At 39.6% G+C, this 17,719-nt stretch overlaps 1 protein-coding gene across 1 annotated transcript in view; it reads right to left on the minus strand.

The window, feature by feature from the left end:
- lrrcc1 (leucine rich repeat and coiled-coil centrosomal protein 1) overlaps positions 1-17,719 on the minus strand; it is a 179,201-nt gene that overhangs the window by 52,123 nt on the left and 109,359 nt on the right. The window contains exons 11-12 of the mRNA XM_072570311.1: positions 15,932-16,136; positions 12,338-12,477 (exon numbers count right to left, since the gene is read on the minus strand). Coding sequence (XP_072426412.1) covers positions 12,338-12,477; positions 15,932-16,136 — 345 coding nt within the window. The remainder of the gene's footprint in view (positions 1-12,337; positions 12,478-15,931; positions 16,137-17,719) is intronic.

A 17,719-nucleotide genomic window follows, 5' to 3' on the forward strand; every position in this document is an offset into this window, starting at 1 on the left:
AATGAACACATTTATTTCACAAAATTTAACTAGAGTTTCTTTCTGCACCCATTTGACATATACCCAAAAAACTAATCAGAAAATGGAAGATTAACCACTTAGTCTGAATTCCATTTCAAACATCTGTATAGATTTATATATAAATTGAGATTTATTGTGTTTTATAATATTATTTCCCTTCAAATTCTTGGCAACTATCCAAGAGTTGTGGACTTTGAGTTCAACTAATACGTCACTAATGTTTTTATGCGTAGCCACCTTGTATTAGGACTCTCTGTTAGGAATGTTTTTAAAGACTCTGCAGTCTTGCATTCAGGAAAACTCTCTTTTTCTCACCTTGACGATGCCATAAGTCCAACTCATTGACAATAGAATCCTTTAGATACCAAGAGGTTTAAAACTCTTAACTTATCGAAGTTCAACTTGAATCTGCTTGAAATAGATGTTCCCTGTAGCCAGTGTATTTTAAACTAAACTGCTTGGAAACAGAACACATGCCAATAAACTCCTGATAATTATCTTCTTGATTAATTCCTTTGCTTTACTATTGTTAACTTCCCAGGTACCATGATCACATCTTCAATTACCAGAACCAAGTTGCTCTTTAAAAGGAATAATCTTTGAGAAATCTAGCTCTTAATAAGGCCTGCACTCCAAACATAGCTGTTTTTCTGCAAAAGTACAAGAAAAATTCAGTACTTCCAGAGCAAAATGGCAAGATATAAATTGAGGGTGAATGGTAAATTATCAAGCATATGACTTGTTTTCCAAGACACCTTCCTGAACCATGACAGCTGCAAGGAAGGGTACATTTTCTTGAAATGCTTTCGGTGCGTTCCAAACTTAAAATAGCTCTCCTCTGGAAGATAAAAGGTTTATTATGCAAGAATTTTGTAGCTTTATATTAATTATATTCTTGCTGGAGAGGGCAATGAACCTTTTGAAGGATCAGCTTTACAGAGGATGATCCAAATGCAGAACAGAATCAGAAACCAACCAATGAAAGTCACAATTCAACCAGTTGCTTTCTAATTGTTTCAGCAGTTTTCAGTGTCACTTCTCAAACTTTCTTATTTTCAATCTTATTTTATTCATAATTCTTTGTCTTTTCATTAATTTCTTACTTTCTATAAATATACAATGTAGTGTCCACAGATGAAAAATTAAGCCTTCAAAAACCTTCAAACATAGTCATTGTGCTTAATGATCCATACTGTCCTTCTACAGTCAAGGACTCATTTGCCCTGATTAATTCACTGTCCATAGCTGTATCAGTCATCACAGTTGCCTTTGTTACAATTATGACTCTAAGGGTGTTTAATAGAAACACAATACTCCCCATGTTGACTGTTTCTCTCCCCCACTATTTCAAATATGTGACAGAGTGAGTTCTGATTGCACCCCATAAAATGGCAGGAATCAGGTGGCTACTAATTATTTAACCATTTGCCAGAAGAGTTAACAATACAGAGCCAGTTTTTAAAAATCCTTAATAGCTTAGGGAACAGTCTCATATTCAGACTTGGCTGAACAAATGGTGTCATAATATATCATCACAATGTTGTCACTTAAAAAAAGCATTTAAGTGCTTTAAGAATTAATCGATAAAAAATAGGAGAAAGCAAAGGTGGAAATCTTAGAAGTAAAACAAAACACAGAAATCTCTGGAAAATTACAACTGGTCAATTAGCATCTGCTAAAATAATTAGTTAATATTTAGGTATTTAGTGGACACTTAAAACTAGAATTGTGATAAAAAGGGAGAACTGTCTAAACAGAAGGAAAACAAAACTACTGGATATGAAATAGGAGTTAGATGATGCAAAGGATCATTTCAGTGAAGCAAAGGAAAAATGTAAAAAGAAAATAAAAGTGCAATTGTTAAAAAAAAGAGTAGTATAACAAAAACAGAGTTAACTACATAAGCAGTTTTTAAGCAAGCTCAGAGGTGGGAAAGCACAAAAGGGAAGGACTGTGAAGGGGTGGAAGGAACAAATGACTATATGTCAGATAATATGATGATGCAAGGCAAAGGAAAATAGTAAATGAAGGAAGAACATATGATGAACAGAATCATCAGCAGCTGCAGTCCAAAAATATGGGGACAATGGTTATCTGAAATTGCTGAACTGTTGAGCCCAGAAGGCTGCAAAATGTCTAATCAAAATGTAAGATGCTGTTTGAGCTTGTTATGAGTTTTAATGGAAAAATACTGGGGGGAAATGACAGAGAATGTTGTCCAGTGACCAGAGGGTCAGGATTACATTTGAAGATCAATAGAGGTATTCTTCCAAAATCACACAATCTGCATTTGGTCTCCTCAACATAAGAAGGCAAAGGATCATAAACAGTGAATACAGCATAGCAAATTGAAAGAATACAAGTAAATTGCTGTTTCACCTGGAAACACTGTTTTGGATCCTTGATGATGGCTTTTACTGTGATGAGAACTGACTAATGGACACTTTGGGCATTCATCCTTCATCAGAATACATTGCTATCAGGAGTAGAGAGCTATTTATGATGGTAGTGTCCTGCCTCTGAGTCAGGAGTCTGTATTCATGTCTCACCTGCTCCAGAGGTGTGTACTTATACATCTCTGACCAAGTTGACTGGAAAGTATCAGGACCCTTGATAGTAAGAATGGAGAGGGGAAGAGGCAAAGAGGCAGATGGTATATCTTTAGCACTTACAAAGCAAGACATTGTGGCAAGTGTAGGAAGTAATGGGGTGGAACAGTGTATTGCTGAGAGAATTATTCTCTACACCACGGATGTTCATTCCCTCATATGTTCATCCCCCACATGAAAACGGCCAGCTTCTTCCTTTAAGTTTGCACCAACTAGTTCCCAATCATAAGACTTTTCTTTGTTTCAATGAATTTATTCTCAGATTGAGCAGTTTCTCTTTTGACTCCACCCAATTCCTCAAAATATGGTATGCTACGCTAGCATGGTAACTAATTTTCCTTTTTATAAAAGGTTGTTGTTCTCACAGTATTCATTTGCTTCCCTTGCCTTGATTAACCCAAATGTTGTTGTCTGGCATACTGCCTATTCTTGGTCTTTCAAATCTGGAAAATATAGTCAACTTTACTGACAATTTCCACCATTCACCAGATCTCTCTCTTTCTCTTCCATTTCCTTCTATGACATCTTTGTCTACATTTCTAGGGAAAGACGAGCCCTATTCTCAGAACTACTTTAACGACACTTCCTCTCACTTCACTCTTTGTAACTATTATATTCCATCTCTATTACATATTTCTAATGATGCCATGTTCCTTGCGAGTACCTCTGATATGCCTTCCTTTGTTCTCAACCTATGAATCCCCCTCCCCAAACTACAATGGTTCACAGGTCCCTTGAGCTCATCAGTTCCATTTTCAAACATCTGTTCTCATCTCTTCTTTCCTCTTCATAACCACAACACAGCTTTCCATGTTCTCATTTTCTACCCCACCAGTTTTCATCTGCAATGGATCATCTTACACCATTTTCACCACCAATTTACCCTTTTCCTTCCAGTACTGCATATGCACAGTTCTCTCTATGGGTACCCTGGTCCATGCCTCAATCACACCCAACATTCCAGCCCTTTCCCTTGCAGTACAGAAGTTGAAATACTTGAACTTTTACCTCTCCCTTCCCACTCTCCAAAGCCCCAAACATTTTTTCTCAGTAAAACTATGATTTACTTGAACTTCAATCAATTTACGATACTGTATTTGCTGTTTATAATGCAGTGTCCCCTGTACACTTGAAGAGGTCAAATGCAGACCGTGTGATCATTTTATAGATCATGTCAATTCAATTCACAAACATAACCTTGCATTCCAGTCACCTGCCACTTTTGTTTTCTTCTCAGCCTCTCTATATCATCCAATGAGGCTGATCATAAGCTGGAGGAGCAGCAGTTCATTTTTCAAGTAAGCACTTTACAATATTGAGTTCAACAATGTCAAATCATAATATTGCCCCCATTTTTCAGAAGGCTGCTGTTAGTGATAATTCTGGCACTCTCATTTACTCTAGATCCATTTTTTTGCTTCGACATTTGTCCCATAAGCACATTCTTTTACTTTGTACCATCATTCTTTTTGTCATTTAATACCTTCCACCATACTGCAGACCTTCTCTTTTGTCTTTCCCCATGCCTCCGTTAACCTGCCTCTATTCCAGCTTAAAATTTATTACTTGTTATTTTTTTTTCCCATTTCATGGGATGCCATCATGCTGTTTCACTCTCCACAAATGACAGCTGACGCAAGAGAGAGAGAGAGAGAGAGAGAGAGAGAGAGAGAGAGAGAGAGCGTCATGTGCTGGAATGGAGGATTTAAGAGGTCATCGGAATAGGTGCAGGGTACGAATTGGCACGCAGAGCATAAGGTCAAGATTCAGCAGTCCAGAGCCACTTCCAATCTGCAGACAGTGTAAATGTTAATCTAAATTTGCTGGGTCAGCCAAAATGAAGTTAAATAAAGTTAAATTGAATGAGAAGAAATTATATGAACCTATCACCTTCGTCCACCTATTGCACTCTTAGCTACCTTCTTCCCAGCCCCACCCCACTCCCATTTATCTCTCCGCCACGGAGGCTCCCAGCCTCATTCCTGATGAAGGACTTTTTCCCAAAATGTCAATTTTCCTGCTCACAGATGCTGCCTGACTTGCTGTGCTTTTCCAGCATCATTCTATCTTTACTCTGATCTCTAGCATCTGCAGTCCTCATTTTTGCTGTGACGTCTGGTAGGAACCTAATGATTGGAAAGGTCACCGGTTTTCAAGTGTTTCTGTGTTTTACTGAAGGAATATGCATGTTTGTTTACATGAAGTATTGTAATTCAGCAATAATGGACCGAACTGTTACAGTAACTCTGGAAAAGCTGATATTTTGTTTAACATGGACATAATGAATCAAATGTGATGACATGGATATTATCAGCTAAATTTGAGATTGTCATAGAATTTTGCTGCGTAAATATCACATCATTGGATGACATAAAAGTGGTGGAAAACAAAAACAAGCTGAAGTTTTATGTCGAAGTTCATTAAAAGCAACAGATAAGCCTCTTTCCATGGAGACACCAGCAAGTCCTAATGAATGTAGAAAACATGACATGTTTGCAATGTTTACAAGTGGTCAGTGAACATTTGCTAGAGACTGGATAGCATTAAGCGTTTGGATGTACAGCTTCTTTATGTGGAAAAATTATAAGAACCCTTGCCTCACAGCAAAATTAACTATCTGAGATGGAACAGGCTGATAACCTGTTTTAGTCCGATCTTTGGACAAATCCATGTAAAACGTTCGCTTGTGATTGAAAGCATTGTATGGATAATATTTCTGCAGTATTTTTCATAGTTTACTTTGCTTTAGTAAAGAACATTGGATGAATTCCTTTGTTGGAACTACCTTGGATTTCTGAATCCTGGATAAACCTGATGGACCAGGCAAAGTGGGAATAAAATCTTACACAGAGCAGAAAGCGTGACTCCATTTTTGCACCACTGACTTGGGCCGCTCAAGAGCAAAACCTTTGGCGTGGATGCTACAATAAGCAGTAAAATTAGGGTAAGAATCAAAAGAAGCACCATCACTCCTCACTGTAATAGAGGGAGAGGTTAGGAAATTAATTGCAAGCTAAATCACAAAAGGTTCCTGACACTCTCATAACAGGAGACACAAGATTAGATTAGATTAGATTAGATTCCCTGAGTGGGGAAACAGGCCCTTCGGCCCAACCAGTACACACCGACCCTCTGAAGAGTAACCCACCCAGACTCGTTTCCCTCCGACTAATGCACCAAACACTATGGGCATTCTAATATGGCCAATTCACCTGACCTGCACATCTTTGGACTATGGGAGGAAACCGAAGCACCCAGAGGAAACCCACGCAGACACAGGGAAAATGTCTGTTGGAGTTTGCACAGTCGCCTGAGGCTGGAATCAAACCCAGGTCTCTGGCGCTGAGGCAGCAGTGCTAACCACTGTGACACTGTGCCGCCTCTCCATCGTGCTGCCCCTTGACAAAAATGAATCAAAATGTAGCTAAAGCACTAATGAGTGAACAAAAATATTATGTTTTGATTTGATGCATTTTATTAAAGGTCAAGGTACTTCAGTGTCAATTCCTTAAATCATTTTCATTCAAAATGAAGGTCATTAATAATGCCTACTTTGTATTTATAGTTCAGTTGATTAATGATGACCGGAGTAATGAAATTAGTTAAGAAGCTACTGCTACTTACTATTACAGCCATCATTCGTTGCAGTTAAGTAAAGCAAACAGCTAAATCTAATCAAACACTTGTCCATAAATATTCACCATCCTATTGAAGGCATGTCTTTCCAAATGAGAAACTGCAACAATTGATTACAGAAGCTGTATGTAGATTTAGAATACACACGTTTCAGCAGCACAATTTGGCTGAAACATTGCTGAAGAATTAGGCATGGTATTTTCGAGAATACTGATCTCTGTTTGCAATTGTGCGATTCCACTAGGGATTGGTTCACATGCTTCGTCCTACGCATTCGCCGGTCTTTGTGCCGTTCTGCGCATGTGCGATGCCAGCACTGGTCTTCATGCCAGTCTGTGCATGTGTAATGCCAATCTTTGGGCCACTCCGTGCATGCGCGAGGTCAGTGCCAGTTTTCCTGCTATTCTGCACATGGACGAGGTCAGTGCCAGTCTTCCTGCTGTTCTGTGCATGCGTGACATCGGTGCCAATCTTCTTGCCATTCTGCGCATGTGCGAGGTCAGTGCCAGTCTTCCTGCTGTTCTAAGCATGTGCGAGGTCAATGCCAGTCTTCTGGCTGTTCTGCACATGTGCAAGGTCAGTGCCAGTCTTCTGGCTGTTCTGCACATGTGCGAGGTCAGTGCCAGTCTTCCGGCTGTTCTGCACATGTGCGAGGTCAGTGCCAGTCTTCCGGCTGTTCTGCACATGTGCAAGGTCAGTGCCAGTCTTCCGGCTGTTTTGCTCAAGCATGAGGTCAGTGCCGGTCTTCTTGTTCTGCACAAGCACAAGGTCAGCTGCCGACAGAGCAGCTTTTTGTGAGAGGTACTGTACAGAGAGCAGCTTGCTTTTATTTTTTAAATGTACTATGCTAAATTTACTTTTATTTTGTTAATAAACATGATTTCAACCTTCATTCAGGCTGTGCTATATGTTGCATTAGAACTTTGGGTGACTTTTGATTGAATGTGAGTGATATTTTTTGCTGGTCTTTCCCTAACCCCACTTTTCCCATAGCCCTCATTATTTCTTTTAAGCCATTTTCCATTAAGCAAAGTTTTGGTGGAATGCAACTACAGCATTATATCTGGATATGTTATACAACATAAAAACCTTCCACTATGTAATCTAATGTAATCTAATCTAATCTATTATTCCAATAGTTGTTGTGGTCGATGTGTACAGAGAACAGCCAGGGAATTCCTACAGGCATGGCACTCATCCACAGACTCTATCAACAAACACATCGACCTGGACCCAATATACCGGCCACTACAGCGGACAGCTCGAACTGACAACCAGAGGCGGCAGAGACAAGCCACTATAAATGCCGGAGGAAACAGCACAGAAGCACTTCACAGGAGGCTCCCAAGCACTGAGGATGTCACCTAGACAGGGGACAAAACGTTTGCAAGACAAATTCCCAGGTCGGTGAACAGAACCACAACAACGAGCACCCGAGCTACAAATCTTCTCCGAAACTTATTCCAATAGTAGCAAGCGGAATCAAAAACAACATATTAGAGTATCACATTAAAAGAAGGTAAGACAATTCTCTCAGTGAAGCCATTTGCAGTACTATAATGAAACTATACTGGAAACATTAAACAGACACGTACATTATTGCATGGTCAGTTGTCTTTTTTTATAGTATTTAATTCCCATTTTACTTCTGGGGGATGAGCTCAAGAGCAGGTATGAAGATAGTGAGTTCGGTACTTACCCTACCTAGCCAAGAAAACACACTTGGTGATGACTGCATTATAAGATATCATGTCTGGAGTCAAGACCAGATCATGTAAGGATGACATATATCCTTCCTTAAAGAACATGAGTGAACAAAATGAGTTGTTATGACAATTGACAGGGATACACCATAAGACTAGCATTGTATTCCAGATTTTTTACTGAAATCAAACTTCACCATCTGCCATGGTGCATTTGAACTCATGTATTCAGAACATTAGCCTGAGGTTCTGGATTGCTGGTCTAGTGACATTATCCCTTCACTACTGCCTTGTCTCTCCTCATGTTGAACTTGTCAAGCATTTAATGGTTTTATCTCAGATTTTGAGCATTCTCAGTATTTTGTTTTTGGTCTAATGAGAATCTTACAAACCATGAGACCCCAATCTCTCTGGTGGATAAAAAAAAACCTTGCAAAAATTGGTATTGCACTTGCAAAGTGATTTTCATGTTCAAGAGCCAGTCAGGTGATGTTAGGAAGTAGGAGTAAGATGACCATTATTTTTAAGAAACAAATTATCATTTTAGCATGCCTTACCTAGTCAATCCAATATTGATTATGTGCTGTTTACATGATGGTATGTCAACTGGAACTCAAGATGTTACTAATCAACAAGAGGGTTGTAAAGGGCTCTGTGGGTCCCACTTGTGGCACAGTAGCAGTGTCACTGTCCCTGGACCAAGAGGCTGAGGTTTAAGTCCCACCTGCCCAAAAGGCGTGGAATTAAATCTCTGAACAGGTTGGTTAGAAAAGATCTTCACAGCGATAACTGTTAGCAAGATCTTAATGCTTCGGTCCATTGAATGGAAGACAGAATGGAATTATAGAAGAGACATAGCCCCAGTCAGTCAGAAGCCACAAGCTGGTGTTTGGATATGAACCAATTGAATCACAACCTTTATTGTGCAATCATTCCTTTGTACTTCTTGTGATGCAACTTCATAAATTCTGTGGCTCACAACATACTTGTCAACAGATTGATAAGAACTACGAAAAGTCAACATCCACAGATGCTACTAGACCTGTTGAGTTTCAAGGTTTAGAGGGATATGGGCCAAATGCAGGTAAGTGGGACTAGTTTAGTTTGGGAAACTTGTTTGACATTGACGAGTTGTACCAAAAGGTCTGTTTCCATGCTGTATGACTCTATTTCATCAATCATCTTCCTTTGTACTAAGCATGATTCTAACCAATGCAGATCCTCAACATTCCATCGAGTCCAGTTATGCCAGGGGTCCTTCACACACCTTAGTAATGGACTGCTTTGGTAAGTGGCCTGGCACAATCCAAACTGAGCATCAGTGAGCAGGTTATTTGTTGTGCCAGTGATAGCACTGTTGATGACACCTTCCACTTTTCTGTCAATTAAGAGCAGACTGATGGGATGGCAATTAGTCAAGTTGGGTTTTCCTGACATTATGCGCAGGCATAGCTGTGCTATTTTTCACACAGTTCAGTGAAGGCAGTGTTGAACCATATTAGGATAGTAGTAAATGTGGAATATTGAATTAAAAATTCTATCAACTGATTGTTATATCTAAAACTTTTTGTTAGTGAAAATACTTTTTAAAGACTGCATGTACTACCGTGCCACCACTAGGTGGTATAGCAACTGTGCAAAAACACAGTTTTGAAATCAAACTCCTGAGAGTCACCTCACAGAAATCAGTGAACATAACAATATGGTAGAACTGACTTGTCAGTGTGTTGTTTTATTAAGTTAAATATCACACAACACCAGGTTATAGTCCAACAGGTTTAATTGGAAGCACACTAGCTTTCGGAGCGACGCTCCTTCATCACTATCACCTGATGAAGGAGCGTCGCTCCGAAAGCTAGTGTGCTTCCAATTAAACCTGTTGGACTATAACCTGGTGTTGTGTGATTTTTAACTTTGTACACCCCAGTCCAACACCGGCATCTCCAAATCATGACTTCTATTGTTTTATTAAGTTTGCAACACAATGCTGAAAAAAGACCCGTGCAAAGAATGCCCCTGAAATGAATTTAAAAAGCGTTAACCCACTAGCACGCTCACAAAGAGCTGTCACCCTTCGCCTTACTCTTTGTTCCACTCCCTGAACAATAATGATAAGCTGGGCAATGAGAGGGTGGGGTAACAGCTAGCAAAAGGGAGGAGGGGGAATTTTCTGATGAAAGGGGGATATTAATAGTTTGAAGCAAGGTGGGGTCAGCAGCCAGCAACCCAGCCAGGGTGACGAGAGGCTCTGTTGCAACAGTGTGATGTAACCATCATATCTGCACAAATACAGGTGGCTATCTTGGTGTTGGCAATGCAAGCTCTGTTCATTAAGTAGAAGAAACATGGTACCAGAATGGTAATGCTCATTTGACCACAGATAGATACAAATATAATTCGATCCATATGAAACCAACACAGCTGTCTGCACTTTAGCAACGACATCGAAACTTGGCAAATGAGTTGGTGCCAAGAATTTGCATTTCCCGATTAGTTCATATGTACATTGAATGTCTCACATTGGAAAATGAAAAGCTCACATTTGAGAATAGTCAGCTTGGAAAGATAATGAAGCTAGACTCCAATAGATACTGTCCTATATTGGAATAACTGTTTTTGAGCAACAGCATGGAGAGAACAAAAATGAATTTGTGACAACAACAGCTGGAACTCTGTTTTTCTCGCTATCTTGGAAAATAGTGTCCAGCGAAATAGTAATTTGGAAAAGCAACCATTTACTAAGAACTCAAAGATACCTAAAAATTCTGCTATTACTATGGATGCAAGACAACAAATAATAAATTATAACCTTAGGTTTAAAATCTAAACAACAAAGACACTGAAGAACTTATAAACTGCATAGTCTTACTTCTCCCTGTCTGTATTCTGCAGTATTTTCTAAAATTTATTAGCTGCATTAGTGTTCACTGATATCAATTTTATTATATTTTCTCATTGATAGTAGCCAATAAAATTCCATTCTTTCCTCATCTTTTGTAATAATCTGTAGTGGAATAGCTTAGCTACGGGTGTGCTTAGTTATGGAGCACAAGCTTTCAGTACTATTGCTGCACTATTGTCAAGACCCCATGGTCGTTGGAGTTTCAGATAGTTTCAGTCAATTCTTTGTATTATATGAAGTGAATTCCTGAAGACTAGCATCTATGATGGGGGTAGGACCTTAAGAGAAAGTTAAGGCAGATTCATCAACTCTACTCTTCTGACTGAAGATGGATGCAAATGGCTCAGTCTCATCTCTGTACTTATTTGCTCGGCTTCCCCACTATTGGGAATAAAGATATTAATGGAGCTTCCTCCTCCAGTTAGTTGTTTAATTTTCTGCCCATCCTTCACAACTAGATGGGGCAGGTCTTAGATCTGATTGTAGTTGTAGAAGTTCAGTCATAGAATACATTCAAGACCAATATCAGTAGATTTTTATCCATTAAAAATACCAAGAGATTTTAGGATGGTGCAGGAAAATGGGGTTGAGGTAGATCAACCATAATTTTGTTGAATGGCAGAGCAGGCTCAATACACCAAATGTCCTATTCTTGCTCTTATTTCCTATGTTCATAAATCTGTCTATTGCATGCTGCTTCTCATCTTGCAGATTTACTAGGTTAACAGCTCATTTTTAGGTATGCCTAGTGCTATTCCTGAAATATCATCCTGCAACGCTTCATTGAACCAGCTTTGGCAGAATGAGGGAAATGTTAGGTTATAGATTATGGCTGTATACAGTTAGCAGCTACTGATGGCCCACAGTGTCTTCATGGATGCTCAGTATTCAGCTGTCAGGTCTATTCTGAATGTATTTGATATATTGTAATGTCCCATGATACAACGAAGGGTAGCCTCAACGTGAAGACAGAATTTTGTCTCTACAATCACTGGAAGGTGATAAACCATAGCAATGCTATCATGGACATATGCATCTAAAACAAGGGATGAGATCAAGTAGGTTTTTCTCTCTTGTTTGTTCCCTCGCCATCTGCCAGAGGCTCAGTCTTGCAATCAGGACTCGACTGGACCTGGTACAACTGAGCAAATCTCAGTGATAGACAGTGAAGTCCCTCTCCAAGAATATATAAGATAGACTGCAGCAACTTATCTATATTCCTTGTATTTTACAAACAAATAATGAGTTAGAAGATTATGAAATTAAAATTAAATAATTAAAACTAAGTTAGAAGCACTGCACAATACCAAACTATTGAAATAAAAGCAAGTTTTTTAAAAACATTATTAATGTGTAAGATTTTGAACTTGGCTTAGAATTCATGGTACTCCTCAGAATTACTGACTACATAATAGCCAATTCCGAATCTACTGAAGTATGGAATCTTTAATCATTATTTTCTGTACCTGTGCACTTGCTCCCTGGAAGCGAGAAGTTCCTGGAGCTCTTGAACCTTTTCCTTCTGCTGTTTGAGGGAAATCTGCAGTAACTCTCCTTCTCTTTGAGCTGCTGAGGCTTTTAGCTCTGCTTCTTGAATTCGTTTCATCTGTGGACAGTAATTGCTAAACTCATTAAAGTGTTACAATAAATCAAAGTTATAATTAATGCAATATCCTTAAAGATTTGTGAGTATTTTCAATACCACTAGTATTTTCAAGACTGATCCATTCAAAGTAGAAATAATTTTCACCTTTGGAAAAAAAATGTCTTGTATATTTTTCGTGCTTCAGGAATTGCAGAACAGTGCTGGAAAATGATCAATGATTCAACAAAGACAGACTCAGTGTTCATTTATGACTAACAGCAAAAATCAATCCTACTTGTTTAAAGTCTTTAAACTAAGTGTACTCCTTTGGAGAACCAGGAAAAAAGGCCCGGATCTTCTTGCCTTCAGATATTCAAAAGGATCGTGTGTCCAAAATATGTATTGGAAGCCCTTGGAAATTTCAATAAAATGACTAAGAGGGAATTGCCTGGGAAGTCAAAACTTCCAATGTACAGATACATCGTCTAGTGGTATTATCACTAGACTGTTAATCCAGAAACTCAGCTAATACTCTGGAGACTCAGGTTCAAATCCTGCCAGATGGTGGAATTTGAAATCAAAGAACAAAGAACAGTAGAGCACAGAACAGGCCCTTGAGCCCACAATGTTGTACTGACCATTGATCCTCATGTACGCACTCTCAAATTTCTGTGACCATATGCATGTCCAGCAGTGCCTTAAATGTCCCCAATGACCTTGCTTCCACAACTGCTGCTGGCAACGCATTCCATGCTCTCACAACTCTCTGTGTAAAGAACCCGTCTCTGAAATCTCTTTACTTTCCTCTAACCAGTTTAAAACTATGACCCCTCGTGTTAGCCATTTCTGCCCTGGGAAATGGTCTCTGGCTATCAACTCTATCTATGCCTCTCATTATCTTGTGTACCTCAAATAGGTCCCCTCTCCTCCTCCTTTTCTCCCATGAAAAAGGTCCGAGGTCAGTCAACCTCTCTTCATAAGATAAGCCTCCCAGTCCAGGCAGCATCCTGGTAAACCACCTCTGAACCCTCTCCAAAGCATCCACATCTTTCCTATAATAGGGCGACCAGAACTGGACGCAGTATTCCAAGTGTGGTCTAACCAAAGTTTTATAGAGCTGCAACAAGATCTCACGACTCTTAAACTCAATCCCCTTGTTAATGAAAAATTCAATGAACAATATCTGGAGTTAAGAATCTACTGATGACCATGAAACCATTGTGGATTATCGGAAAAAAAAATCTAGTTCACTAATATCCTTCAGGGAAGAAATCTGCCATCCTCAACTGGTTAGAGACAAAAAAAGACTTTAGATGCTGGAATTCAAGGTAGATAAACAAGAGGCTGGGAGAACACAGCAAGCCAGGCAGCATCGGGAGGTGGAGAAGCAGATGTTTCGGGTGTAACCCTTCTTCAGGACTGGGGATGGCTATTAGGGGAGCTGCAGATAAAGGGGCTGGGGGGGGGGGGGGGGGAGGGAGGGGCGGGGGGCAGTGTCGTGAGGTGGGGATAGGTGAAAACAAATAGAAGGCAAGACCTGGTTGCTTGATGGGAGGGATAAATCCAGTAGGTGGCTGAGAGGAGTGGAAGGGAGGGTGATGAGCTGGGAAGGAAGTGGGGGGATGGGAAGGGAAGTTATTTGAAAGTGGAGAACTCAACGTTGAATCCCCTGGGTTATAGGCCACCCAGGCAGAAGATGAGGTGTTGTTCCTCCAATTTGTGGTTTGATTCGTTGTGCCAATGCAGGGGGATTAAAATGGGCAGTGACTGGGAGGTCCAGTCGGCCTCTCCAGGCCAGGCTGAGATGCTCAGCGAAATGTTGCCTTAGTTTATGTATGGACTCCCCAAATTAGAGAAGATCACATTGGGAGCACCGGATACAGTCAATTAGTTTGGAGGAGAGGTAGGTGAACCTCTGTCTCACCTGGAAGGATTGTTGGGGGCCCTGGAATGGAGGTGAGGGGGGCTTAATGTGCCAGCTTTGATGCCACATACTTCAAAGACAATAAATGACTCATAATAGCCTGGGCAACTGCACAAAAATGCAATTCCTCTTTTTAGGCAGTCCTTCGGGAGTGAGAATAATTTTCTTCCAGTGCAGAATTGTAGGTGCTGAAGAGCAGAAAATCATCAAGGCTGCTCACGGAATGGCGGCCTTTGTGTCTAGAAGTCGGGAGTAAAATGGCAGAAATGATGCTGCAATATGTTGCTATATGAAACCCTGATTAGGTCCCATTTGGGGGTACTGAGAGCAGATCTGGGCATCAAACTTTAGGAAGGACAATGGAGGGTTTACAATGGGGAACTTCAGGGGTTAAGTTAGGAGGAGACATAACACAAATTAAGCCCATTTACTCTAAAATTTAGAAGGTTAAGCAGGGATCTGATTGAAGTTTCTAGATATTAACAGGAAAGTATAGGGTCAATAAAAATGAACTATTTCTATTGGTTGGAGATTCTAGATTTAGGGGATATAGTCTGAAAAATAGGGCCAGATCACTCAACAGAGATGTTAGGAAGCACTTCTTCACACACAGGGTAGTCGAGGAATTGTCTTCCACAAACAGCAATTGATGGTAGATCAGTTATTAAGATTTAAATCGGAGACAGATACATTTTGTGAAGCAAAAGGTATTAAGGGAAATGGGCCAAAGACAGGTATATTGTTTTAACTCACAGATCAGCCATGATCTCACTGAATGGTGGAGCAGGCTTGAGGTACTGAGTGGCCTACTTCTGTTCCCATGACTAAATAGTCCAATGCTGGATCCACACGCCCTGCCATGCATGGAAAGGTAATGCCTAATGATGTGGTGGATTGGATGCTTGGGTTGTTGTATACTCCTTCTGCTGGGCTTGGCTTCTATCTGGATCTGCTCGTTGGATGCTGCATGAACTGCTGTGCTCTTCCAGCACCACTAATCCAGTATTCTATCTGGATCTGTTAGCATCTTTGCATGTACTTCTCCAGTTTGTGCAGTCTTGGACAAGAGATTCCTACAAGTCAGGAGATATTTTTCAGGAAGTATTTTCTCTGCTCTTCTGGTATCGCCTTGATGAAAGCTTAGGAATGGAAAGTTTACTTTGGGAGTATTGTATGAGAAGGGTGTGGCTAGTTCACACAGCTGATTAATAATAATTAGGATCTCAATAGTGGGGATGTTGGTCTGAGAGAGGACAGGTAACACAGCTGAACTATAGACAATGAGTTTGGTACCAGATTTAAGATCTTTGTTGTCAAACACTCTTTTCCAAAGATGATCGAACGCTACCATGGCACAATGAGGTTCCCAAAACATGTGGGAGTCGAACTTAGTATAATTAGTCAACAGAAGATCCATCAGATTCTGAAATGAATTGGTAGTTTTGCAACGCACTATACCATTTAGTTTTTAGATATCTCTAAAATAGGCGCTTTAAAATTACATTAACAAGCTACAGTTACAAAGCACAGCTACACCATATATTCAATTACCTCTACAGCTTGCTGCTGCAGTCTTTGTGAGTTCGACTTCAAAATTGTTTCTTCAAGTGATTTCAGGAGCTTGCGTTGATCTTCTTCGGTAATCTTTGACTTTCTTGAATCCTCTGTAAGCATCCCTATTTTCTTTTTTAACTCTGCAACATAAGCTTGTAATTGGCTTCTGGCTTCTTTCTCTTTCATGAGCAACTCTTTTAGCCTGGAATTAACATAATAAAAGAAATTTGAATTGAAAATTAAGCAAGTCATTGAATATTTTAAGCTCAAACAACCTGTACGTTCCAAAATGATAGAACAAAGGTGTATGACTAAATGGACCACATAATACACATTGTACTGAAGAGTCTAAAAAGCGGTGATTAAATAATGGTTACTTTTTTGACAATCACATATTTACACATGTAATGATTATTATATATTCATGGCTTTTTCCAAAACAAAACGACTGAGCAATCCACTCACACAAAACTAATTTATCTCTTATGGAGGTCAACAACATTTCTTCAGAAATTCTTCAGTGGTACTTTCCAAAAAATAAAGAGGATGAACAAAATTATATTAAGGAGCCATCGCATCATTCACGTATTACTCTGGGATAATGTACAGACCGTGCTACAGAATTGGAGAAATGAAGTAGAATCCTACCACGTGGAAACAGGCCTTCAGCCCAACAAGTCCACACTGACCCCTCTGAAGAATAACCCATTTACCCCGACTAATGAACCTAAACTACAAATCCCTGAACACTATGAACAATTTAGCATGGCCGATTCACCGAACCTGCACATCTTTGGTCTGTGGGAGGAAACCGGAGCACGCGGAGGAAACCCATGCAGACACAGGGAGTATGTGCAAACTCTACACATACAGGCGCCTGAGGCTGGAGTTGAACCCAGGTTCCTGGTGCTGTGAGCAGCAGTGCTAGCCACTGAGCCAAGTACTTTAAAACAATGACTTGTTCATCAGTCATTAAATAATGGCATGCTGTGTTGGTAAGATACTAAAAAAGTTGAAAATTAACTTACTGTTTTGAGCAGTCTCTGCAAAACTATTATGTAAGCAACACGACTGACCAAAGTACCAAATTAAAAGCATTGTTTCAAGTACAGTAAATAAAAATAACAACTTTAATGTTCCATCAAAAATTAAGAATGCCAATATTGATATTTAAAATATTTAACTGCTCCCAATACATTTGTGCAAACTTAAACATTGCACTATCATTACAAACACCAAAAGAAAAATTAAAATCAAAACTAATTACATGGTTGGCCAAATATAAATATTTAACAGGTAGACACAATTGTCTGTCAAAACACTAAATGCGCCTTCAATAGGCTAGTTCATCTTTATGGTTTTGGTGGCAAAGCACAGTAGAAGCATTGCTGAATTATGAAAATAAAACATTTGGAAAATCGGTCAAAATGAAAACGTCATAAAATAATTCACTAATTATGAGCAGGCTTTGTTAAATTAAATACTCTGGATTTTCAATGTTTGAAGAATACTATAACTATAAACATAAAATCACATAAAAAGGAGCAAGAGGAGGCTGATCAGCCTTTTGATTCTGTTCAAGCAGTGAATGCGAACATAGCTTATTTTAAAACTCAGTACCCTATTCCATTTTCTCCCTTTGAACCTTTTAGCCCTAAGAACTCTCTCTAATGCCTTGAAAATATTCAATGTTTTGGCCTGACCGCTTTCTGTGGCAAAGAATGCCATGGGCTCAACACTCTCTAGGTGAAGAGATTTCCCCTCACCTCATCCAAAATGGCCTAC

The sequence above is a fragment of the Chiloscyllium punctatum genome, chromosome 5 (assembly GCF_047496795.1).
Source record: "Chiloscyllium punctatum isolate Juve2018m chromosome 5, sChiPun1.3, whole genome shotgun sequence".
NCBI classification, from domain to species: Eukaryota; Metazoa; Chordata; class Chondrichthyes; order Orectolobiformes; family Hemiscylliidae; genus Chiloscyllium; species Chiloscyllium punctatum.